Genomic DNA, 25,907 nt, shown 5'->3' on the forward strand with positions numbered 1-25,907 from the left:
AGTTTGTTAAGAAGCTTAATTCTATTCTCAATTTAAAGGAAAAATAACGTTTACTTCATTGACAATTTGAAAAAGAGAAGACTGTCTGGGTATAAAAATGTAAAAGTACACAAAGTATATTTCTCATGTTTTATTAAAACATACATATATACAATATACTTTTTCACTGGATTTAATAAAAACAGCATTTTACTATTTTCAGTCATCTTGATATTCATACTGATACATACATACAGGTATATCTGAACAACTGTGCAGCGCAACGTTTTTTGCAAAGCAGTTCCTGGTGAAGATTTCACTAATACACATTTACATTATGTATATACAGCAGTAGTTATTTAAATACTGAAAGAACAGCAAAAGCATGGTTTACAGAACAGTTAGATGCAAATGTTAATGTTGGATAAGGATAATTCAAATAGACTAAATTATATAAAGTTATATAAATATTTGTACAGTTCACAAGAGCATTCAAAAACAGAATTCATAATGGCTAATGTTTTTGAGAAACCGGCATCAAATGAAAGAGCTGGGTTTTAAAGCTTTTACATTTTTTGCTTACATTTTTGCTGTTTTTAATAGCTGTAAATTACGTTGTTTGATTCACTATCCATGCTTAATGAGAGGTTATTTTAACCGCTTGTCTAAAATAAAGTTTGACCTTGGGCCCCTGCAATTAAGCAATGCTGAAGGTCCTTTCCACTGTAGACAAAACAAACAATAATGGCTGGACTTTAAAACTACAGACATAAAGCCCATACATGTAACAGCTATACAATTCAGTCTGCCAGAGGCCTCTCCACGGCGCTCTCTAGAAGTCATGGTCAATCCTACTCTAGTTGATGAATATATACAACTCTTTTGTCGATATCAAAGCAAACTTCTTAACTACCCTATCTGCAAATAAAGTGTTATGTGCAAAGTTGAAGAAAATAAGCTGTACAGTATGGTTAAAAACGGCTCTATTTCCAATAGTGACTATGAGGCAATGAATTCAGGTTACAATAATTAACTCCTAGAATGTGAAGAAAGTTGATTTACAAGCATGAAAGATTGTTGCTGTTTCAGCAACTAGTCTCTAAATAAATCCCACTGTACTGTACAGTGCACACCAGGATCATAGTAAGTACCATTATACCATGCTGGTTACCCTCCACACTTAACAGGCAGGCGAGAAAGACATTTCAGATCAGACACCCCTATAAGGAATCAAAAATGTAAACGTTTTTAAAAAAATAAAGTCAACCCACCAGTTATGAGCTCAACATACAGTAGAAATAGCTGGCCTTATAAAAATATAGTGATTTCTTTTTTCAACTGTTCTCAGAGTGTTCGCAGGGTGAGGCGGTTGAGGGAAAAAGAGGAGGGGCGTGGCCAGACCAGGTGTGTCTGATCAAGGGTGGACGGAGGACGGAAGCCCAAAAGTAACAAACTGTCCCTCTCAGTGCCGGCTGCAGTGACAGCGAGCCGTCCTTAGTGGATGTTGAGGTTTCTGAAGTAGTCGAAGGTTGCCCCCAGGGCCCAGCTCGTCTCCACGTTGTTCACCTTCTTGGCTAGCTGTTGAACAGATTGACAGGGGGGGGGGGTCATTTAAACCACAACGAAACAATTTCAACACTGTACAGACAGAATATGAACATTTTGTCATGTAGCTTTTCATATTTTGTATCTCTTAGACTCCTACTCTCCATATAGTAATCTAGCACTGAGTCACTCACCTGCAGCACAGTGCTGTCCTTGAAGCCAAAGCCGTCCTTTAGTAGACAAGTGATATATGTCAAATCCATGCAGAGGAAGGGGCTGATAGCACGGTACTTGGTCATTTTGTTGCACACTGCAAACACAAATAGCAACAGGTTTAATATACAATTGACACAAAAAGGATATTACACCTTGTTGCATTATATCACGATGTCACATTCCATGTTTTAGCAAATAAGCAGCCTTTCTAACCGCTATGCTACATGATTAGAAGATAATCTGTTTTGTTGTGCGAGGAGAAGAACTGAGGGTCAGCACAAGGCTGCAGCAGGGTGGCGGTGTTAAATAGCCGTGTACACAGTTTGTGTGTTTCAGTATGTGTCAGCCCCCAGGTGGTGTGTGGCTGTCAGGTGCCCTCCTGCCTGCACCAGACAGACATCTTCAGCCCAGCTGCCAGCCTGAGCTAGACATGTTCCTCAAGACCATGTGACAGTGTTCTCACAACACAAACAGCCTTACATAACACATCAACTCCTTCCTACTTGCTCAAATCTGGTTCTCTATGGACATTGCAAGTGTCAATCACTGAAGCTAATGAGCGCTACAACGTTTTACAGTGGTGTTAGCATGTATTTGATCTTTTATAAACTACATTTGTCTTATAACCCATCTCCATAATACATTTTACTACTGTATTAAATGATTTTCGACAGGATGGGCTCTGCCAATTGTGCCAAGTGTTTTTGGTACAAAATACGTTTGAGTGTTTTTGCTGTTTAGGGCCTGGACTGTTGCATTCAATTCAGTGGTTAAAGGACTGATATAACTTGTAGATTGTTGGGTTCATTCACATGTGTATAAAACCCTCAAGAAGATAACATGTAACTCTTACCTTCTTTGGCTCTCCTCTTAAAATCCCTGACTTCAACCGCACCACCTCGACTGCCATCTGTGCAGCAAAACAAACATGCAATTTGAATAATGTGGAGGCGTGTGGCGTAGTCGGTTGTCCGTAGGTGTTCGGATCAGGGGGTCACAGGTTCAAACCCCGCTGCAGTCAGCATGTCGTTGTGTCCCTGGGCAAGACACTTCACCCCAGATTGCTCCTGTGGGGATTGCCCACAGTATTGAGTATGTAAGTCGCTTTGGATAAAAGAGTCAAGTGACATGTAATGTAATGTGATGAATACCTATTTTGTGCAGGGGAGGATAATTAGCATGAAAGTCGATGGCACTGGAAGGTTACTCTTTGCTCTGCACCCACTCACCGATGAGGCCAGACTCCACAGCTCTGTCGAAGTAGTACGAAAAGGCGTAGAAGACACTGCTGCCCTTCACTTCATAAGGCTGGTGCACTATTCCTTTGATTACCTTCATAACCTCATAGTAGCACAGCTTATAGCCTGCATACCCTGTAGAGAGAGAGAAATGGTTAAATGTAGACAAAATAAGACTTAACTTATATAGCTAATGTTTGAGTAAACAATGAGTTAAAGGTGTTTTGGGGCAGCAATGTTTGGAATGCCATCGTGAGTCTGGAGGCCGAGTTTGAGGTTAGACAGTGTCTGAAGCTAGGGGTTCACCGTACAAGGGAAGCCCCAGAAGGACAAGTTTCACACAACCTCATGGGTATGGTTGGCTCAATTGTGCCGGTAAAACCATGTGATAACAAGAGCGGCAGTGAGTGCGGCCCTGTTGGGCTGTCTATTTTTACCACATAATTGTACGCGGTCCAGATCAAGCCGCTCGTTACACACAAAAAATAACAACTCAGGGACAAGCCCAGGATCTTTTGGCTACTTGACTGTGGTATGGGAGTGACTGCCTTATTTGTGAAGTTAACTGACAGTTTTCTTTTCGTTTAAATACAAGGTTGACTGCAGTATAATTGTTCAAGAGGGAACACAGAGAGAGAGGATGACAAAACATGCGTTTGGCGCCAAGGTTACTGAAACTTCAGTGCATAAATGTTCTCATGAGACTGTATTATACTTTACTCGATTGTTTACTGGAGTTGAGAAAGGAATGTGTGGATCACTTCATTGAAGGCAATATAAACCTCAGGGTGCTTTTATCTTACCGTCAGGAATCCCGCTAACTTTGTAGGTGGTTCCACCAAAAGTTACGTTTTCAGTGAACTTTTTCGGGAGGCAGGAACTTGAGAAGACTTTCCAATCTAGACCTGGGAAAACAACAAGAAACAGTTTTGTAATCTTCCCTTTATACATTTATGAAAGAATGGCCAAGACGGCAAATAGGGAGGCTATAAGAAAATACTTTACCATCGGCTCCTAGTGCTCCAAGAGTCGCCAGTCGGGCCGCAAAAAGTCCATTTCCCAGGTAGCTATTTGATATTGACATATAGAATATGAGTTATCAAGCAAAATCTAAATAATTAAGAATATAGCATCTTCTTTATCTGTTATTTACCTGTGTGTGTAGAGTTGATAGGTATGTTTGAAGAGGTTGAAACTAGAAATATAAGTGGCGGGAGCAGACTGAATAGTTTTCTGTTGGATAAAAAACAATGTTATTGTTGCATTTTTGGTAGGAAATTATTTAAACAAGCTTATACAGGACATACAAAAATGCACCTTTGACTTGGGAAGGAACGTGATCTGTGTAGATCCTCCACCCAGGTCCAGGATGCCCACTGTCCTCCTTGTGTTGGAGTACAAGTGACCTATGGAGAATAAGCTCAACGTTAAAACCATGATATGACTCCTCTTCAGTGAAACACACAGAGCATACTGTGTATTACTTTAGCTTAATCACCAGTTTTAGTTAGAACTCGTTCCATTCACAACCACCACTGTCAGGATGATGCATGTTTACAGATTACATTTTTCCCCACCAAGAGGGAAAAACATTTATATTTTTAAGATTAAGGTGGTGGTTTAAAATAAATGAGATGATTCCTCTCTGAAGAACCAGCACCTTACCGTGGTAGAGAGGTTTGTGTGCCCTGATGAACCTGGGGGCTGTGTTGTCTGGAACCTTGTGTTCCTGGTAGGGTCTCCCATGGCAAATTGGTCTCAGGCAAGGGGCCAGACTAAGATTGGTTCAAAAGACCTCATGAAAGAAACAACAAGAAGTGAGGATACCCGGCCCGGAGGAAGCCCGGGGTCCCCTTCTGGAGCCAGGCCCAGAAGGAGGACTCGTCGGCGAGCGTCTGGTGGCCGGGCTTGCCACGGAGCCCGGCCGGGCCCAGCCCGAAAAGGCAACGTGGGCAACACCTCCGCTTCTCCGTCCCGCGGGCCCACCACCTACGGGAAACATCGATGGGGTCGGGTGCGCTGCCAGAAGGGTGGCAGTGAAAGCGGAGGGTCTCGACGGACCAGACCCGGGCGGCAGAAGCTGGCTTTGGGGACGTGGAACGTCACCTCTCTGGGGGGGAAGGAGCCGGAGCTTGTGCGGGAGGTGGAGCGGTACCAGTTGGATCTGGTTGGGCTCACCTCTACGCACAGCGTCGGCTCTGGAACCTTACTTCTGGATAGGGGTTGGACTCTATTCTTCTCCGGAGTTGCTCAAGGTGTGAGGCGCCGGGCGGGTGTGGGGATACTCACAAGTCCCCGGTTAGGTGCTTCGTTGTTGGAGTTTACCCCAGTGGACGAGAGGGTCGCCTCCCTACGCCTGCGGGTTATGGGGGGGAAAACTCTGACTGTTGTGTGTGCTTATGCACCCAACAGCAGTTCAGAGTATTCGGCCTTCTTGGAGACCCTGGAAAGAGTCCTGTATGGGGCTCCTGAAGGGGACTCCTTAGTCTTGCTGGGAGACTTCAACGCACATGTGGGCAATGATGGAGACACTTGGAGGGGCGTGATTGGGAGGAACGGCCCCCCTGATCTGAACCGGAGTGGTGGTTTGTTACTGGACTTCTGTGCTAGTCATGGATTGGCCATAACAAACACCATGTTCGAACATAAGGATGCTCATAAGTGTACGTGGTACCAGAGCACCCTAGGCAGAAGGTCCATGATCGATTTCGTTATCGTATCATCGGACCTGAGGCCGTATGTTTTGGACACTCGGGTAAAGAGAGGGGCGGAGTTGTCAACTGATCACCATCTGGTGGTGAGTTGGGTCGAGTGGCGGGGGAAGCCTCTGGATAGACCTGGTAAGCCCAAACGTGTAGTTCGGGTGAACTGGGAACGTCTGGAGGAGGCCCAAGTTCAGGAGGCCTTCAACTCACACCTACGGCGGAGCTTTTCGGGCATTCCTGTGGAGGTTGGGGACATTGAACCAGAGTGGTCGGTGTTCAAAGCCTCTATTGCCGAAGCCGCGGTGGGGAGCTGTGGTCTCAAGGTCCTAGGTGCCTCAAGGGGCGGTAACCCTCGAACCTCCTGGTGGACACCGGTGGTCAGGGAAGCCGTCCGACTGAAGAAGGAGGCCTTCAGGGATTTGTTATCCCGGGGGACTCCCGAGGCAGTTGCAAGGTACCGACAGGCCCGAAGGGCAGCAGCCTCATCCGTGGCCGAGGCAAAGCAGCGGGTGTGGGAGAAGTTCGGAGAAGACATGGAGAAGGACTTTCGGGCGGCACCAAAGTTGTTCTGGAAAACTGTCCGACACCTCAGGAGGGGGAAGCAGGGAACCATCCAAGCTGTGTACAGTAAGGATGGGACGTTGTTGACCTCAACTGATGGAGTGTTGGGGCGTTGGAAGGAACACTTTGAGGAACTCCTGAACCCGACAACTCCGCCCTCTATGTTAGAGGCAGAGCTGGAGTATGACGGGGGATCAACACCAATCTCCCGGTGGGAGGTCACTGAGGTCGTTAAACAACTCCACAGTGGCAAAGCCCCGGGGGTGGATGAGATCCGCCCGGAAATGCTGAAGGCTCTGGGTGTTGAGGGACTGTCATGGTTGACACGTCTCATCAACGTTGCGTGGAAGTCGGAAACAGTGCCGAAGGAGTGGCAGACCGGGGTGGTGGTCCCCCTTTTCAAAAAGGGGGATCAGAGGGTGTGTGCCAATTACAGAGGCATCACACTACTCAGCCTCCCCGGGAAAGTTTACTCCAAGGTACTTGAAAGGAGGGTCAGGCCGATTGTCGAACCTCAGATTGAGGAGGAACAATGCGGATTCCGTCCTGGTCGTGGAACGACGGATCAGCTTTTTACTCTCGCAAGGATCCTGGAGGGGGCCTGGGAGTACGCTTATCCGGTCTACATGTGTTTTGTAGACTTGGAGAAGGCGTATGACCGGGTTCCCAGGGAGTTACTGTGGGAGGTGCTGCGGGAGTATGGGGTGAGGGGGGTCTCTACTCAGGGCCATCCAATCTCTGTACTCCCAAAGCGAGAGCTGTGTCCGGGTCCTCGGCAGTAAGTCGGACCCATTTCCGGTGAGGGTTGGCCTCCGCCAGGGCTGCGCTTTGTCACCAATCCTGTTTGTAATATACATGGATCGGATTTCGAGGCGTAGTCGTGGGGGGGGGGGTCTGCAGTTCGGTGGAGTAAGGATTGCACCACTGCTTTTTGCAGATGATGTGGTTCTGATGGCTTCATCGGTCTGCGACCTTCAGCACTCACTGGATCGGTTCGCAACCGAGTGTGAAGCGGCTGGGATGAGGATCAGCACCTCCAAATCTGAGGCCATGGTTCTCAGCAGGAAACCGATGGACTGTCCACTCCAAGTAGGGAATGAGTCCTTACCCCAAGTGAAGGAGTTCAAGTATCTCGGGGTCTTGTTCTCGAGTGAGGGAACAATGGAGCGTGAGATGGGCCGGAGAATCGGAGCAGCGGGAGCGGTATTGCAGTCGCTTTACCGCACCGTTGTGACGAAAAGGGAGCTGAGTCAGAAGGCAAAGCTCTCTGTCTACCGGGCCATTTTCGTTCCTACCCTCACCTATGGTCATGAAGGATGGGTCATGACCGAAAGAACGAGATCGCGGATACAAGCGGCCGAGATGGGTTTCCTCCGCCGGGTGGCTGGTGTCTCCCTTAGAGATAAGGTGAGAAGTTCGGTCATCAGGGAGGGACTCGGAGTTGAGCCGCTCCTCCTTCGCGTCGAAAGAAGCCAGTTGAGGTGGTTCGGGCACCTAGTTAGGATGCCACCTGGGCGCCTCCCTAGGGAGGTGTTCCAGGCACGTCCAGCTGGGAAGAGACCAAGGGGTAGACCTAGGACCAGGTGGAGGGATTATATCTCTTCGCTGGCCTGGGAGCGCCTTGGGATCCCCCAGTCAGAGCTGGTTGATGTCGCCAGGGAAAAGAAAGTTTGGGGCTCTCTGCTGGAACTGCTACCCCCGCGACCCGACCACGGATAAGCGGGAGAAGATGGATGGATGGATGGAGATGATTCCATAGCTGTGTGAAACACGTGAGGAAATGTTGCTTGTTTTTGCAACCTGTTTGGGGCCAGTGATTCAAACTCATAACCTCAGACAGGAGACAAGAGTCTTTCACTGCCGGGCTTCTGTGTACACTGGAGCCTCAGATATGAGCCTCCTGACCACTAACACCAGCATAGCAAAACACAAGCAATGTCTTACCTGTAAGGAAGTTCACTGTGACCCAGGCGAGGACTCCTAAAACAGCACATGGGTGAAAATGTCTGTATTAGTGTAAAAGTGATTACAACGAACCTAGGCTCAACTTTCACATTTAAATGTCTTAACTTTTTAGTTCAGCTCTCTGTCATTATGCTGATATTAAAGTTGGTGTTACCAAAATGCAGACCAACCCAGGTAATTACAATTGTCTCGGATGTCAAGTTATTGCGCTCATAAAGTAAGGATAATGAATGGCAGATATTGTATGATGAAACATTACATTGTGAGGGTGTCTTAATGAGTGATGTGGAAGATCGCACTAAATGATTGGGCGTGGGGCAACAACTCACACTGGCTTACTTATTTGTCTCAGTGAGGTAGAAATAGAGCTCTTGTAAAAACAATTATGAAAGAAGCATTGTCTGATGCATCCGGAGTAAAGGAGGCACTTCAAGCACCTGATATATCAAATATAACTGTCTTAAATAAAACTAATACAAATCATATGTTTTGTTTATTATATATAGTATGAATTGGTTACAGGACATTGAGAGTTAATTTACCTTCTTTTGCTCCGTTCAAGATAGAAACACTGTTGTTTGGCACGAAGAAAGGGGACTCGTCAAAAACCTCTCGCACCTGTAGATGTTTAATAACAGTTATCAGCTGGATCTGTTAAAACACAACAAATATTCAAGGCTGCACACCCAAATATTCTGCCAGTGGCAGGATAAAGTGTATTCAGGCTCTGGTTCTGTTTTAGAGTGACAGATAACCCAACCACAAGCATGGCTGGAACAGTAGCCTGGATTTAATACTCTAAATGACAAATATGGTTACTCCACACAACCCCACAACAGCTGTTTTTTTGCAACATGATAGCCACCAAATGGGCAGACTTGCTGCTTTTTTTCAGTGACACTTGTAAGCACTTAGTGGTTTCTCATCCCGTTCCATGGCGGGACGGGTGCTGTTTATACCAAACTGTCTGACGGCAGAGAGAAAACGTGTCTTACCTCCTTCAGAAGAGCATTTGCCTTATCCTCAGGCAGCAGACGCAGACCCGCTGTGGCCTTCAGGACCACCGGCGTCCTCCTCCAGTCCTCTTCTGGCACTGTCTTCTTGGCAACTTTCAGCAACTGACGGATAGTGTTGCCACCCTATGGAAAATATGACAATCAGTTACAGGCAGCTTAGTCATCAAATGGAGGAACATTTCATAATCAAACTAAGATATTTATTCAGTGGTCAAAGTCTTTAAAAACATGTGTAAATCACAGGTAGCAGACAGCAGCAGTGACAGCATCAGAAGCAGGCATTTTTTGTAATTACACACTGTTTACATCACATGAACCCAACCCAAAGAAAATCCCAGTGGTTTTGCAGACTGTGAACAACTCCCTAATATACCTGATAATTAATATTGTTTGATGGTTTAAAGGCACATACATACCTCCTCAGGGTTGTCTTTATAGGCAGAAAGACCAGGCTTCACGGCGTAGTACATTTCATTGTCCAGGACTGGCAGCTCAACTAAAAAAGACGTCAGTGTCAGTGAACAAATCATAAACAAGAGGGATACTACTGGGAGAAAAATAGAAACTCAACTACATATAATTGCATATTTTCCCTTTTGCAACTCATGATATTTAGACTGTATCACCTACACCCTGACCTGCTGCCTACACATATGAGTCAGGCAGTTAACATTACAAGTGAACCTCAGCCGCTTTCAGCAGCTGTATTGCTCTGGCCCTGTGCCGGTGAATGTTTTTTCTCACACCACACAGTGAATGACCTAACAGCAAGTAGACAGAGTGGGAGCCAGCAGTATTTTCAAATCTCTATTGGTTTAGGTAGAGAGAGGGAAAGTGGTGCACTTACCAGGGTCTTTCTGGATGAACTTATAGATGTGGATCCTGCTGCCCGTGCTCCCAGCGTCAAACATGATCCCGTAGAAAACCCGACTGGTGTTGACGGGGGAGGAGGCTTCAATCACCGAATGGAAAACCTCAGCTCGGTGGTAGGGCTCAGGTGCAGGATGCACGACTTCGGGCACCGGGTGGAAAGCCTCTGGTAAGGGGTGTAGGACTTCAGGTGCCGGGTGGAACACCTCGGGGATCACGGGGTAGATCGGCTCACCCGGCTGTGGGACTACAGGCTCCGGGTTGGAGACCTCAGGGAGGAGGTTCTCCGTGTTGTCAGAGTGTTCCCGGTAGCGGTAGACGTGGGGGACGTAGCGGTGGTGCCGGTAGTAAGTCGCCTCCACTATGAGGCTCCCAGCCAGGAGCCACAGGGAGAAAGTGAGGAGCAGGCTCGGCATGGCCATTGTTTTCACAGCCGGGGAAAGAAAGAGACAGGAGTAAAGATGGATGAGAAGAAGAAGAAGAAGAAGATATGGTGGATGCTGCTGGAGTTAAAGATTGACAGGGGCCCCGCAGAGAGAAGAGAGAGAGAGAGAGCAGTGGAGATGGAGAGACGCAGAGTGGATGCGATGCACACTCAGGACTGTCCGGTCACCCGTTCACACTATATAAAGACATACGGGCTTGGCATGGGGCCACACCGAGTACAGCCATCCACCAATCCTGTGGCGGTCCATCCCAACTCCACCAGGAGTCCCCCCTCCTGTGAGCTGAGCTGGAGACCAACTACCTGCCTACCAACAACTTTTTCTTTCTTTTTTTTTGTGGAGGATTATTTTTGATAGTGTTTTTTCCCCATCTCATATTTACTGGTTATACCGGAGCCAAGAATTCCCCCAAGGAAAAGGATTTATAAAGAAGTCAAAATGAATGGGTTCACACTCAAGAAAACCAACATAAATGGTCTTATAATACTTTTTATGAGTGCATTTGCTTCAGAATGTCCTTCACCCGGCAACTATTTGGACTTTAACAACTTAACAAGTAAATTAAATTAAGAGTGATGTAAGTTTGTATTTGGCAGCTCTAAAGGCACATCTAAATCTCTTAAATTACACAAATGTTTGGAATTGAAAATATAAGTAATGATTAGTTCTGTTTAATTTAAACTGCACTTGTGATCAAAGGGAAGACAATAAATTAAACAGAAATTCTAAGTACTAATTTCAGAAAATGTGGCTCATTATGTTTTTTAATGGATTCTTCCTTTGTCTTATTACATCTACTAAATCATGTTAAGTAGCTCAAATGAATCTTGTGTTTTATTTAATACTCTCAATCTCCTTATTGTGATCCTGCAATAATCATCACATTAAAGTTGCTATAGTCCTTTTACCAGCCTTAACAAAATGCAAATGTAACCTGTACTCCAGCTGTCATAAAAGTTAAAAGAATGTTAGCAATCATCTGACTCCCACTCATCCTCGTGTTAACCACAGGCTTTCCAAGGGAAAAATATTTGGACAGCACGGCACGTTTCACGAGAGAATGCATGAAAAGCATGAGTGGCTGTTTCTCTGCTTTTGGTGGGTGGTTGGCGCGCCATCATGAGCCATGCTGAAGTGTATCAGCTTATGCTTTCTCGTGTGATGTGCAAAGTTTCTGACTTTAGTGCAGGATGCAGAGGCATCAAGGATATCCCACAGCAGACACTCTGAGACCTTACATGTAGTTTTGTATGCTGTGATATTTTTCACCCTCTTTATATCAACAGAAACAGGACACACATCTAAACCAGGAGCCGCAGGTAGCAATTGAGGCATCCTGGGGGAAATGACCCTGCCCCGGCCAGCACTGACCTAACATGAGCTTATACGAGGCTGTTTCACCTCAGGCAGCAGGCCGAAACCAAGCTGTCCACATCCCAGGCAGGAGGGTAAGGGAAGGGCAGAGGTCCTGCAGATTGGCACAAGAGAGTGCAGAAAGTCCACAGAGAGGACAATGTGGGGAGGGTGGGGCTTGGCACCAGCGTTAAACCATCATGCCATTCCACTCCCAGGACACTCAACTGTGCAAAGCACTGTTCCAACACTGTAATTTGGACTAAAAATATTGGACTTTCTTGCGTCCTTCCTTTTTTCTAAATACTGTGGCTACTTTTTTCAATCCTGCGGCTCACCAGAATGGTCGTTTGCCCCTATCAAAGAGTACATGTGCAGGACCTCTCACTGAATCTCCCATAGATGTCTTGGTTGCATGTTAACAGTGTGACAATGCGACAATACACCCTGAATAAAGATGTCCCATTAAAACATATTGAAAGAAGCAGTGTTTTGTCCGGGGTGTGTCGTTATTTGGAAATCATGGTTCATGGTTAGTTTGTCGGGGGACATCTTACTTCTTCCTTCTCTCTGTCTATAGCTGTACTCTCATGTTCCGATTAACCCAGCTTCCCCAAATTTCTTTCTTTTTGGTGTCTATATACGCCGGGATCCGGAGTCATGGATGATCCTGCGGTCCTGTGTCGCGAGCCCTGGATCTTGAGTCGTGGCTGTGGTCCTGGATCATAGGTCCTGGACGGATATCCTCGTGGATTCATCTTCTTATTATACACACATGCATTTCCAAACATTTGGACTACCTATGTTGCAAATGTATTATCTTTTCAATTTACACACGGCATCTATTGCACGTCTGTCCGTCCTGGGAGAGGGATCCCTCCTCTGTTGCTCTCCCTGAGGTTTCTCCCATTTTTCCCTTTAAACTGGGTTTTCTTTGGAAGTTTTTCCTTGTACGATGTGAGGGTCTAAGGACAGAGGGTGTCATATTGTCATACTGATATTCTGTACACACTGTGAAGACCACTGAGACAAATGTAACATTTGTGATATTGGGCTATATAAATAAACATTGATTGATTGATTTATTCAATATTTTCTTGTTTTTAATGTTGAGACACATTTTGTGGTAATTTTAGTGATGTGGATAATGAGCAGTGTTTGGAAAAGCTGCAATCTACCTCAAGCCATTTGTAGCATGAATCACAGCATGTTTAGTTTTAATTACACACCTACTTTAATAATAGCATTATAATGCGCCTTAGAAGGTACTGCCCTCCGAGTAAAATGCCATGAATTTAGATTTTACAACTGAAACTGACATTTTAAATATTGAGTCTAGAAATATACATACAATAAACTAAACAAATCTAAAGGAATATCTATATGTTGCCAAATCATTTTAGGATGTCGTCCAAATGTGCACTGCTGTAAACTCTGTATGATAAGTGCCTTTCTACAGCATGACACATCACATTACAAACAATGTTCGAAAGGACATTTTGGTATTTTGTTTCAAGTTAACTGAAACCATAAAGCATGAAACGAGACCCCAGCTTTGTAATCCACACTGTGCAATATATCATTAATATGCTGCAATGTTACCCTCAGGAATGCCATGTTTGTGGGTGTCCTACCCCAAGAAGTCAATTGAAGAGACCCAAACCTTGTCATTACAATTCCAATGATAATGACAGCTTTGAAAAGCTCAGGGTTATTTCAGTTTTCTCTCCTCACTGTCATAGTAATTACCTTTAAATTTAGTCTTCAAGCTCTGTTGATGATGCCAGCGCTGTGAATGACCCTATATGATTCAGTTTACAGAAGCTACACCCAACACTTTTGTGATATTTACTTTCTTGTTTGATGAATAATCAACACTGAACACTCTCAGGCTTCTGCACAAAGCTGAACAAGATAATGGAGACAATTCTGTGGTTACAAGCTTTAATTATGACCTACGCTAACCTTACATTGTTTTTTTTGGATTGAATTCTTGGAAGATGTAAGCCAATAGCATTTAGGTTGATCTCAGTGGTTTGCCCATAACTTTAGAAGAAGCACTGTGGGGATGGCAAAGACTAACACATAGTTCTTTTCAGGACAACCTGGACAATACTGCTGACAAGAGCCGAATGTTTTTCAGGTCATCATGTGGGAGGAGATCATGTGCAAACAGATCCTGTTTGATGGAGCCCAGCAGAGAAGACTGTAATTACAAGAGAAGTGAGAAAGCGTGTCAGTCAGGAGGCTGTTGAGCAGAACAGACATCTGTATCTTATCTCCCAGAGTGATGGGTTGATAGATTAGAACCTTTTGGCAGGAGAAACACACGTTTTCCAAGAGGATAGACATAAAACCAAACCCTGCAACCAAAGTTAGAAAAGCAATAGGTGATGATATATAAATGCAAATAAGGAAAAGGGTGTTAGTTACAACAGTCAATCCAACATGATTTTTTTGCTGTTGGTCCGTGACTCATGTAATAAAAGAAGAAATGTAATACACCACTGGGTGTAAGACTCTTTGTTGGACATCACCGTGTGCTGGGACATTTTGAGGGCCATTTTTTTTTTACGTTTACTGACTTAATAATTGTTCTTCATTGATTTATTTTTGTTTAATGTTGGCTTATTTGTTGTGATAAACTCATTTAAACTTTATATAGATGTGAATAATGTACTTTTTCATTCTGTTATGTTTATTATTATTGTTATATCACTATAATCCATTATCTTACTGTTACACACTTGCTTTTATATTACATGATACCTTTACATTGCTAATTGTTTCATACCTGTGCATAACTGTGTATACAGGTTCACAATATAATTAGTGCCAATAATCATCTATGCCATCTAAGTTCTACATCCATACAACAAATAATACAGTAGGCCTATAATAAACAAACTTGCACTAACCATGTAAGCCTACAGAACACATGTACTTTTTACATACATAAACACAAACATACATAGGTTACATAAAGATAATCACATCAGAATGTGCATACGATACCAAGCAAACAAACTTAAATAAGTCTCTGTGTGTAAGGCAAGGCAAGGCAAGGCAAGGCAATTTATTTATATAGCACAATTCATACAGTAATGCAATTCAAAGTGCTTTACAGGATCAAACAGAGAAAACACAATCCATTGAGAAGAAATACAAAACACACAAAATAATGAATTAAGAGAAAGAAAACCATGTTTAACAGTTCGAAAATTAGAACATTTAAATTTGAAAAGCCATATTAAAAAGAAATGTTTTTAGACCTGATTTAAATGTTTCTAAAGTGCTAGCCATTCTCAGATGTTCTGGGAGTTTGTTCCATGCATTAGGAGCATAGATGCAGAAGGCTGCTTTCCCACGCTTTGATCTCACAAATGGAACAGTGAGCTGGCCTGCGCCTGAAGACCTAAGGGGTCTGCTGGGTTCGTACCACTGAAGGAGGTCCTTGATATATTTGGGTCCTAGCCCGTTTAGTGCTTTATATGTGTGCATTAAAATCTTAAAGTCAATTCTCTCACTAACTGGAAGCCAATGCAGTGATCTCAGCACTGGAGTGATGTGATCTGTTTTCTTTGTCCGGGTTAAGATTCTGGCAGCAGCATTTTGAATTAGTTGGAGTTTACGGAGTGATTTTTTTTGTGAGGCCTGTGAAGATGCTGTTGCAGTAGTCAAGCTTGCTAAAAACAAATGCATGGACACGTTTTTCAAGGTCTTACTTCGACATAAGGTCTTTAATACGTGAGATATTTTTAAGATGGTAGTAGGCTGATCTGTTGATTGCCCTGATGTGGCTGTTAAAATTGAGGTCAGAGTCTACAATTATACCTAAGTTTCTTGCTTGACTTTTCGGTTCCAGGTGTGCAGAGACTTTCATTCTTAATTGAATTAAATTAAAAATGTTAAGTGTGTATTAAATATAGTAGTTTGCCTATAGGGTTACCAGAGGTCATATAGCAGAGAAATTCAAACCTTCACCCGGGTTACAGCGTCTCTATGGCAACAGCACCACACAAACAAGTGGGCTGCACAGGAGCTCGGTACCGTTAGCCTCTCTTCCTGGACTAATTACCGAGCCACTTCTTCTCCCTTTTGTAGCACGGAGGTGTTTTCTGTGCTATCACAGTAGCCATTTAAAACTAGCAGCAATGACGAAGAAGAAGGTCCCCAAAGTGAAGAGGGCGAAAGCCGGGTAAGTGCGTAACTTGTGTTTATGTGTAGGCTACACGTTGTAGGCCTACTGCATTAGCGTTCAAAACTCCAACTACACTTTTGTATTTTGTCACAGAAAAGGAAAGAAAGAAAGCAAGCATGAGTCAAAAGCGGACAAAGAGTCTGACAGTGAAAAAGCCAAGGCCAACGCTGGGCTGTGGAGCTGAGGTTAAGGTCACCGAACAGTCGCTCGTGGAGTATCGCGAGGCCTGTCGGAAGTTAGCACGCGCAAACGAAGAGCTCACCAACCAATTGTATCGCGCAGAGAAAGACTCCATCGATATTACTGGCTTTCTGAAGAAACAAGATGCTGCTAAAGCGGAGAAGGTCATAAAAACACGTTATTTATGTTTGTAAAATAAACAAGATGAATGATTAACAATGTTTAACTGTTTTTAATCTGACTCATTTTGACAGATCAACGTGCTGCAGAGAAGCCTCAAAAATCAACAGGCACTTGCACAGGGGGAGCAAAACAAACTGGTGAGTTCATTTTTTTTTAAACGGTCACACAAAAAGAAAAGCAATTTTAGCTTACACCAAACATGCTGTAGCTTGCTTTATCATAGCAGAATATGACATTGCTGTAATTTACTACTTTGAGCTACTTAAAGTAGTACAAATGTGCTGCGCTCGCTGTGTCTTAACAGCTGTCTTGTGTGCAATTATATTGGCATTCATTATGTAAGAAAACAACAACCAAACAAAGCAGCCATAAAACAAAAGAACAAACCCTGACATTCCGACTTACTGGGTCTCTAATGCTATTTTAATCCATGCTAGTGGCCACAGAAGAATTAAAAGTGCTTGCATGGGGAAAGGGGGTCACACTGCTGCTGGTCCTGATGTGTTAACCATCCATCAAAAGTCACACTTATCCTTACTCTAACAGTGTAGGTTGCGTAATATACAATAAAGGAACTTATTTTGACTCCATTTATCCTCACTGACCCCTGCTGCTTGTTGGTAAGAAGATCAAGCTATCAAACTGACATGACAACGTTCAAGTGGCTTTAACTGTTGCTACTTTTGCTAGCAGCTGTTTTCCATTTTCCAACTCTTACTTCATGCTGGTAAAATTGAGTCCAATAAGCTTCTGAGAAGGAAAAAAGAGGCACGGTCTGGACCAAGTTGTAACATCCCTATTTTAGACATGTATGGACTGTCACATATGTCCAATAAGGGGGAAGAACACTGTCATGTGGTTGACCCTCAACACGTGACTTCAAGGCTCGCTGTTCACAGCCCTTTTCTCATTTTGAGGTGATAATAGGGTTCATCTTGAAAATTGACTTAGCTAACAAAGAAGTTCCGTGAGCATGACCGCCTGGCTTTGTCTCAGGAGAGACAAATTCAGCAGTAGTGTAATGAAATTCCGTCAGCCAAATAAAGAAAACGGTATATACTGCACGCCATGAGAAAAAGACAGAATGCATGCAAGACTAATCCTTTTAACTCAAAACGGGTGCATATTTTGGGGTAGGTTGACCATTCGGGTAGATCACACACACGGAGAATTGCTTATGATGCAGACCGACTTGCATCATGATTGGCACATTGGTGTAGATTAACATACAAAGTTATGTGAAGAATAACGATTAGGCCTAACGTTGTAATCAGAGGGATGAAAACCTCTAATTTAGTCGTCATGTACTTGTCTGTGGGTGGATGTTTTTCTAGGCTCTCATGACTTTGGTCATTTTGTCACATTTTTCTTCAGACTGGCTTTTCCACAGTAGCATCTTGAGGTATTCAGCTTGACTGGTCTGTGCTTAAGTTGGTTGGCAAATGGGTATGGCCTGTGTGAACTCTGGTATGAAAGTATTTTCTTTCCTTACCGATTCAAACTGCACTTATGGGAATTTTTCTGAAGCACTAGCTGGTTTTCCTCAGTTAAAAGGCTTAGATGCCACACCCATCCAGTTTGGTCACCACCAAGTAATTGTTAAAACGAGGTGGAGCGCATCTTAATTCACAAAATGACTTTTCACAGATGTAAAGTTTCAGTTGGTCAAAAGTGCAGATCTTATCAAGTTTGGTTTATGCTTTTCGGGTGTTGTTGATTTATTATCCAGCTTTTTTCTTTTTCTTTTAACTGTGCACAGATATGACAATAGTAATTGACAAAAATGATGTTAAAATCACACATTTTTCATTGAAATATGTTATAGCGGAAGGACCCCTCATCACATGCACCCATGTCTCATCTTAGTATTTAGATGAGCAGCTGCATTTTGAGGGTTAAGGCATGCATTTAATACTGTTGTTATAATGAATGTATATGATTGTTTCTAACAGGTTGATGACTACACGAGGCAAATCAATGAGATGAAGGAACTGTTCAGAAAGAAGTCCAGTGACTTTAACATGATCCAAGATGGGATGAAGAGAATTAAGGAGTTTGAGAAGAGGAAAGCCCAGATGGAGCAGGAGCTCAGTGATGTGAGGAAAAACACTGTATAGACTTTTCTATTAAAAGCAGTTGTTCCATTTGTTAATGCTACTAATAACAATAAAACATTACTTGTTTTAGATTAGAGAAAGCATGGATCTTTCTGACAAGAAGCACAGGGAAAACCTAAACAAAGTGGAGTGCAGATTCTTCAAAGAAAAGGTGGGTCGAGTCTAATGATCCTACTCTGATCGATTTGGAAAAAACAGTGAAACAAAAGTGGTTTAAAATAATTTGTGGAGACCTGGCCCACTGTTCATGGACAGATGACAGAAGATGTTATCCCAGGTGGAACAAGAAGTGATTTGTTTGCAAACTTCCCCGCAGGATCGCCTGGAGAAGGAAGCAGAGCGAACGATAGCTGTGGTGGTGGAGAGGGCCCACAATGAAGCCATTGTGTGAGTGTGTGTTTCCGCTTCCCCTCTCACGATCTCATTTTATTCTTTAAACTGCACTTTCGTGTTCTCAGAACTCAAAGGAAAAAAAATGTACTCACACAAGTGTTTATGTGTGTAAATATATATATAACTAGGACTAATGTTATTTCCTTGACCACACTTGGTCATGTGCAGATAGTGTACATCACCGCAGCCAATGATCGCATCTCCATCCCAGAGGAGAGTGTAATGTGTGTGGGGAAGCCCAGCGTTTATTACTTTTGAGGCCATAGGATGTGCATTTCGCCTCCGCTATGTTTAGTCATTTTTTGTACAGCTCATAAAGCATCAACATTGATACTGGTGTGGTGTGGTGCTGCCGCTCTGGTCTTAGTGTCAGTAATTGATTTAATTTTGAACCCACCCAGCTTGTCTTAGTCAAGTACATTGACCAACGTTTATGAAGAGGAACCGGAGAGCAATATGTGCAACATGTTTAAAAATCTTCATATTAACACCAGGACAATTATTTCGTTTTTCCATTACTGCACATATTTTATTCCAATTCTATTTCTACAATTTCAGTCATATTCAATGTAAATACTGCTATATTTTACTATACTTGTTTAATGTTATTATAGTTCTCTTCAAATAGTTTTCGATCTGTGTTTTTAACTCTTGTTTTATTTGTATGTATGCACCACAACACCAAGTCAAAATCCTCGTATTTGTTAGCCAACCTGGTAATAAACCTGTTTATGATTCTGATTGAAATATCTTTTGGCGTGAAATAAAGATTTGTCAAAGGCTTTTTCTGTTTGTATCTATATAGGCAGTTGGACGATGCCTCGCGCTCTGTGTTTAAGGAGAACGTCCGTCTGAATGAAGCTCTGAAATACCACATAAAGGAGGCAGAGGACCTGCACGCTTTGACGCGTTCGACGGCTAAGGAAAAGGCCTCCCTGGAACTGGACAAGGCATGTTTGAACCAAAGGATAGCAAACAGTTGTGTAACTATTAAGCCCCGGCTCAGCTGTCCTTGGATAGAGGCCATTCATATCCATAAACTCATATTTTAAAATCATATTTAAAATCATTTCAGCTATGAAACACTATTCAGACCTGTGCAGAATATATTCCAGGTGGTTTTCCCCTCGTGTTGTTTACTTGTCCTGACCCTGTGTATTTTGCTTGTGGTCCGTCTCCTACCCCCCCCACCTTCTGACTACTACCCAGCCTCTCGGTGGTCAGCGGTTGTGGCGAGTTTCCACTGGGGTATGGGTTCAAATTCAGTGGCTTCTCCCTCGCAGGCTTCTGGCACTGATTTCTTTAGACAAATAAATATTGGGCACATTAATCTCCCCCCCCGATGATGACAGTAAATGAAGGTTTCAAAATCCACTATGTTGAAATGTAGGCCACTCATGACAGCACAGGCGAGCACACAAACCATAATCTGTTTAAGATCTATGTTGGCATGGAAATGAAAGTCAGCTTGGTGTTCATGCATTTCACTACTTTGCTCTTCTGTCTACTCATGCAGAACGTGTTTGAGTTGACGGTAAAGAGAAACGCAGCTCAGATGGAGGCCCAAAAAAAGGAGATATCCAAGCTGAGGGCCAAGGTGGCTTCACTGGAGCATGCCCTCGAGCTTAAAGCTGAGGAACCTGAGAAACAGGAGGAGGAGGAGAAGGCTCTGGTCACCATTCAGGCCAGCCAGGTAGAACTAGATAAGCTGCAGAAAGTGCTTCACATGCGGGAGAGGGAGCTGGCGCACGTCAAGCGGCTGGCCAGCTCCATCGTGGATCAGCGCACAGAGCTGGAGCAGTTCTTCCATGAGGCTCTGGCTCAGGTGAAGCAGGAGATCATGGCCAGCAGGCAGCAATACAAAAAGGAGGCACTACAGGCTTATCGCCAGAGGCTAAAAGAAGCCACAGCAGGAAAGCTAAAGTTCCCGCCCATCCGCACCTTCCATAAAGGACCTCACAGTACCAACTCTGTCTATTCAGACCTGGAGGCGGCTGCAAGGTGGTAGGTCCCCCTCATCATTTCAGTGACCTAGCTCTGTGATATTTTTAACATCTGATGTTTGTCAGTGGTCATCTCACAACAACATGATACATTTTGTTCAATTAAAGTCTCTGTCATCCACCTGTTTTCAAGGACCCATCAACCAGACAGCAAGGTTTGAAATCTCAGATCTCACTTGGGAGCAGAAGGAACAAGTGCTCAGGCTTCTCTTTGCTAAAATGAATGGACAGAGGGAAGGTAATAAAACACTCCAATAATTATATTATGTTTTATTATGTAAAATCCGTTGCTCCGCTCGAGTTATCACTCATTAACTTGATCCTAAATAATATTCTATAATCCACTTGTAATCCCTGAAAATGGCCTTGTGGATAAATTGCCTCAGAAGAACAAAGCGCAGTGACACCAAGCAGAAGCTCTGGCTGAACTTCTGGTGACTCCGCCCTCTTTTTAATGTTTTAAACAGCCATATTCTCAGCAGAAGAGGATACCATAAAACATCAGTTAGGCTTCGACCAATTTTCTTTTCCATCCAGCTGCTTAAAAAGAATGAAGAAAGAGTCTGGGCACAATAGTAAAAATAGGCCCCGCCACAGAGTCGTGTGCTTGGAAACAAACATCTGTTCACGTCCATTTGCTTTCAGCCTATTGGCCCCTCTTCACGTGCACTTGTTTGTTTTGTTCTTTGAACGCTTGCGGTTAGCGAGCAGCTGGTAACATGATTTTCAGAAAAGGAGTGTGCAGGGGAGCTGGATGTATCGGTGTAGGGCAGGCAAAAGAAGATGTGTATTCATGTTACCAGTGGTCTGGCACCGGGTCCTGCAGAATAACAGAACATCTGGTGACCAAGTCCAAGTGTATTGTGTTGACCCAGTCTAACCCCGTTTCCAAGACGGCTGCAGGCCTGACTGAAGAGACACCAACGTGCTAAAACATGACTTCTTCACTCTGAGGGTCTGTGTTTAACTGCAACTCTGCATTCCCCGATAGGAAAGACAGCCAACATATGGCTTTGTCTGCCTCCTCCGAGAAGAGGAGCCTTATTGCCAGCGATGCTGCCGGGTAAGACACCAAAGGAGTGTACGGGAATAAAAACGTTACCTCATACTTGCAGGTGTATTGGTGCCACATTCCATGTTTAGCTTAAAAAGCATTGGCTGTGAGAACACGAGTGCCTACGTGTGATTTGATCAGAAATGCACTTCAGCTTTACTTAACGATGACTGTCTTCCAGGATCAGAGAGGATCTCTCCCGGGCGACCTTCATCACCCAGGGGCCCGAGCAGCCCCCCAACCCCCTGCCAGATATACACACCACATGACCTTAGAGTGGCCTCTCCATGGCACATCACACTCTGGATTGTTTGCCTCCATGCTTCCCACAGAGTGCCAATCATGTGTGTAGTAGAATGGGAGTTGTTTGTTTGTGCTAATTATAAATATCTTACCATGCATGTATATATGGCCTGTGAGTACTCGTTCATACATGGAGGGTGTTTGAATTCTGTCACAACACATTTAGAAGATCTGTTCTTCAAAACAAAACAGTGCTCATACCGAAATGTGCATCAGATAAAAACAATCATAGGGATACAAAGCTGTGTCCATGGCAACCTTCATTTATGGTATAACACTAAAGTTTAATGAAGTTTACAAAGCTTTACTATCTGTTGTATTTAAGGAAATGACAGCCTCAGCTGTACAGATTATTTTCATTGTTAAAACCTTGGCTGCAATGGTTTACATTTACAGAGTTTCTATATATACATATCTGATATAAAGTATTTAAAAAATGAGATTATTATTTAACTTTTTAATACTAAAACTTCTACACATTAGAGTGTCTACTGTCTAGGTATTCTGGTTCATGGATGGAGTTAGCGTCCCATGGTCGGCATGGTAACAGCAGGACTTGTCAAGGTGGAATCTTCAGCTTTCCATTGTGAGGTGACAGTCTTGATCTGTGTGTAGAACTGGATTGCCCTGTAGAGAACAAATAAAAATGTTTTCATCCAAACTCAGTCTGCTACAGTTGTGCATTTATGTAACTTGTACTGATAGGATGGGTTTGTTGTTTTTCATACTTGTTTGCCATAGAAGTTCATGTCGCCTCTGAAGGATCCTCTTGATCCAGTAAAGGAGAACATAGGCAGTGGGACAGGGATGGGAACGTTGACTCCAACCTGCAGAAAACAAGAGTTTTCGCTATCATTTCTATAAGTGTAAGCTTTGTTATACAATTCCCCCCAAGTTTAAATTGCTAGTATGAGTAAGATGCAGCCTGAAAAGAGATGCGGTATATCCATGCCGTTTAAAAAACAAGCTAACATGATCTCACTAAACAAAGCTGTGGCTTATATTCCCAGTTCTATCTTATGAAAGGGAAGAAAAACTAAATAAAAACATTTTGTTATGAAGGAAAAGGAGGCACAGCATTGTTTGTTTAGAATGTTTAAAAACAGCGGGAATAGGTCTGGACGCACTTTTGGCGAAGGTGCAGGGTAAAAAAAAGAAAAAGTTGTTGTTGCATCGAGGTTTGAAGCGGAGAACGGCCACACGGCCTGCGCAGCATTCCCCGACATGTGAACAGCAAACAGGGCATAACTAAGGCTCCACAGGCAAACAAACAGGGCAAAGGCTGGCCGTATTTATGCCTGGTCGTTGAACAGCAACCGAGGAATCCCTTTTGATTCAATTAAAGATTTCCCTCTTGGATACCACCTGGATGTTTCTATGTCCCCCTGTCTTCTATTAACGGACACATATTTGCTGTAGCTATTTGTGTCTTTACCGGTGGGGAAGTGGAGGTAAGGGGGATGCCGAATGTGTGTGTATTAGGTTAGGGGCAAACAAGGCTATACTTGACATGGAAAATAATAGTTCTTTTCAATGTGTGTAAAGGTTTTCAAACAGAAATGTGATGCGCTCTCCCCTGGAGATGCTGCATAGACATGACAGAGGGATGTGAATGTCTCCTTTCTCCCAAAACAGAGGAACACATTTGGAGGCTGCAGCACCACTTACCTGGCCCACATCCACCTCGTGAGTGTATTTGCGTGCAGTGGCGGCCATTTGTGGTGAAGATGGCTGTGCCGTTGCCATAGGGGTTATTGTTGACGATGTTGATGGCATCGTCCAGAGTCTCTCTGCTTCGAGAACAACAACACAGGCCCGAAGATCTCTTCAGTGTAGCACTTCATCTGAGGCTGGGAGAGCACAGAAGAAACCGGTTTTACTGGCAGTTTTAAAGAGGTTTGTACTAATGTGCACATTAAGACATTCCACCCACGTACTGTGACATTGCCGAGGATGGTGGGACCCACAAAATTGCCATTCTCGTAACCCTTGACCTTGACGTTTCGGCCGTCCAGGAGCAGCTGGGCTCCCTCGTCCAACCCGCTCTGGATCAGACTGCAGACTCTCTCCTTGGCCTGCGGAGAGATCCAAGGCCCCACGTCTGCCCCCAGGCTGGTCTCCTAGCGGGGCCCCATAAACAACCAGCTATAAGGTTTCATACCATGGCATTTGTATGATGTGAGCACATAAGTTGACGCTGACATTCAAATATGTCTTTTGCTACAAACACGCAAAACCAGGACGAGGGGCACCCTGAGGCACTCCCTCAAAAATTGATAATTAAGGGTTTCCTGTGTACTACAAAAATAAGAGTCCGTATCACTGCAGGCAGGGATAATCATCTATTTTACTACTCATCCCGCTCCCTTCTCTCGAAGGACTTGATGCTCTGAACCGCTATTTAGGTCTTGGCCGCAGATCTGGCCACACATTTGCAGCAGGGCTGACTAAATGAGCTCTCGCTCCCAGCGGACTCCAATGTAAAGTTACAGCACGGCAAAAGGAGGAGAGGTGGGTTGCAGCGTGGGTGGCCCCTAATTGACTAACCGAAGGCAGAGGATAGACAAAACCAAACCCTGCAACCAAAGTTAGAAAAGCAATAGGTGATGATATATAAATGCAAATAAGGAAAAGGGTGTTAGTTACAACAGTCAATCCAACATGATTTTTTTGCTGTTGGTCCGTGACTCATGTAATAAAAAGAAAAATGTAATACACCACTGGGTGTAAGACTCTTTGTTGGACATCACCGTGTGCTGGGACATTTTGAGGGCCATTTTTTTTTTACGTTTACTGACTTAATAATTGTTCTTCATTGATTTATTTTTGTTTAATGTTGGCTTATTTGTTGTGATAAACTCATTTAAACTTTATATAGATGTGAATAATGTACTTTTTTCATTCTGTTATGTTTATTATTATTGTTATATCACTATAATCCATTATCTTACTGTTACACACTTGCTTTTATATTACATGATACCTTTACATTGCTAATTGTTTCATACCTGTGCATAACTGTGTATACAGGTTCACAATATAATTAGTGCCAATAATCATCTATGCCATCTAAGTTCTACATCCATACAACAAATAATACAGTAGGCCTATAATAAACAAACTTGCACTAACCATGTAAGCCTACAGAACACATGTACTTTTTACATACATAAACACAAACATACATAGGTTACATAAAGATAATCACATCAGAATGTGCATACGATACCAAGCAAACAAACTTAAATAAGTCTCTGTGTGTAAGGCAAGGCAAGGCAAGGCAAGGCAATTTATTTATATAGCACAATTCATACAGTAATGCAATTCAAAGTGCTTTACAGGATCAAACAGAGAAAACACAAATCCATTGAGAAGAAATACAAAACACACAAAATAATGAATTAAGAGAAAGAAAACCATGTTTAACAGTTCGAAAATTAGAACATTTAAATTTGAAAAGCCATATTAAAAGAAATGTTTTTAGACCTGATTTAAATGTTTCTAAAGTGCTAGCCATTCTCAGATGTTCTGGGAGTTTGTTCCATGCATTAGGAGCATAGATGCAGAAGGCTGCTTTCC

General features: G+C 43.4%; 2 protein-coding genes across 2 annotated transcripts; one reads left to right on the forward strand and one right to left on the reverse strand.

Moving 5' to 3' along the window:
- Nucleotides 1-1,473: 1,473 nt before the first annotated feature.
- Nucleotides 1,474-12,313, reverse strand: LOC117467249 (ectonucleoside triphosphate diphosphohydrolase 5-like). The gene is made up of 13 exons (XM_034110768.1): nt 10,073-12,313; nt 9,642-9,721; nt 9,205-9,348; nt 8,752-8,827; nt 8,189-8,224; nt 4,296-4,384; nt 4,132-4,211; nt 3,984-4,045; nt 3,782-3,883; nt 2,970-3,113; nt 2,594-2,650; nt 1,719-1,834; nt 1,474-1,557 (listed from the first exon to the last, which is right to left on the reverse strand). Exons 1-13 carry the CDS (start codon nt 10,515-10,517, stop codon nt 1,474-1,476), a joined length of 1,515 nt encoding a protein of 504 aa, XP_033966659.1. The 5' UTR covers nt 10,518-12,313.
- A 3,593-nt stretch (nt 12,314-15,906) lies between these two features.
- On the forward strand, nt 15,907-22,432 carry LOC117468014 (basal body-orientation factor 1-like). The gene is given in 13 exon segments (XM_034111964.2): nt 15,907-16,092; nt 16,189-16,275; nt 16,277-16,439; nt 16,530-16,595; nt 18,411-18,554; nt 18,646-18,726; nt 18,892-18,962; nt 19,774-19,918; nt 20,485-20,972; nt 21,105-21,129; nt 21,131-21,208; nt 21,961-22,034; nt 22,207-22,432. Coding segments are annotated over 13 exon segments (1,554 nt in total). The 5' UTR covers nt 15,907-16,048; the 3' UTR covers nt 22,295-22,432.
- Nucleotides 22,433-25,907: the final 3,475 nt, after the last annotated feature.

The sequence above is a fragment of the Pseudochaenichthys georgianus genome, chromosome 22 (genome assembly GCF_902827115.2).
Source record: "Pseudochaenichthys georgianus chromosome 22, fPseGeo1.2, whole genome shotgun sequence".
NCBI lineage: Eukaryota > Metazoa > Chordata > Actinopteri > Perciformes > Channichthyidae > Pseudochaenichthys > Pseudochaenichthys georgianus.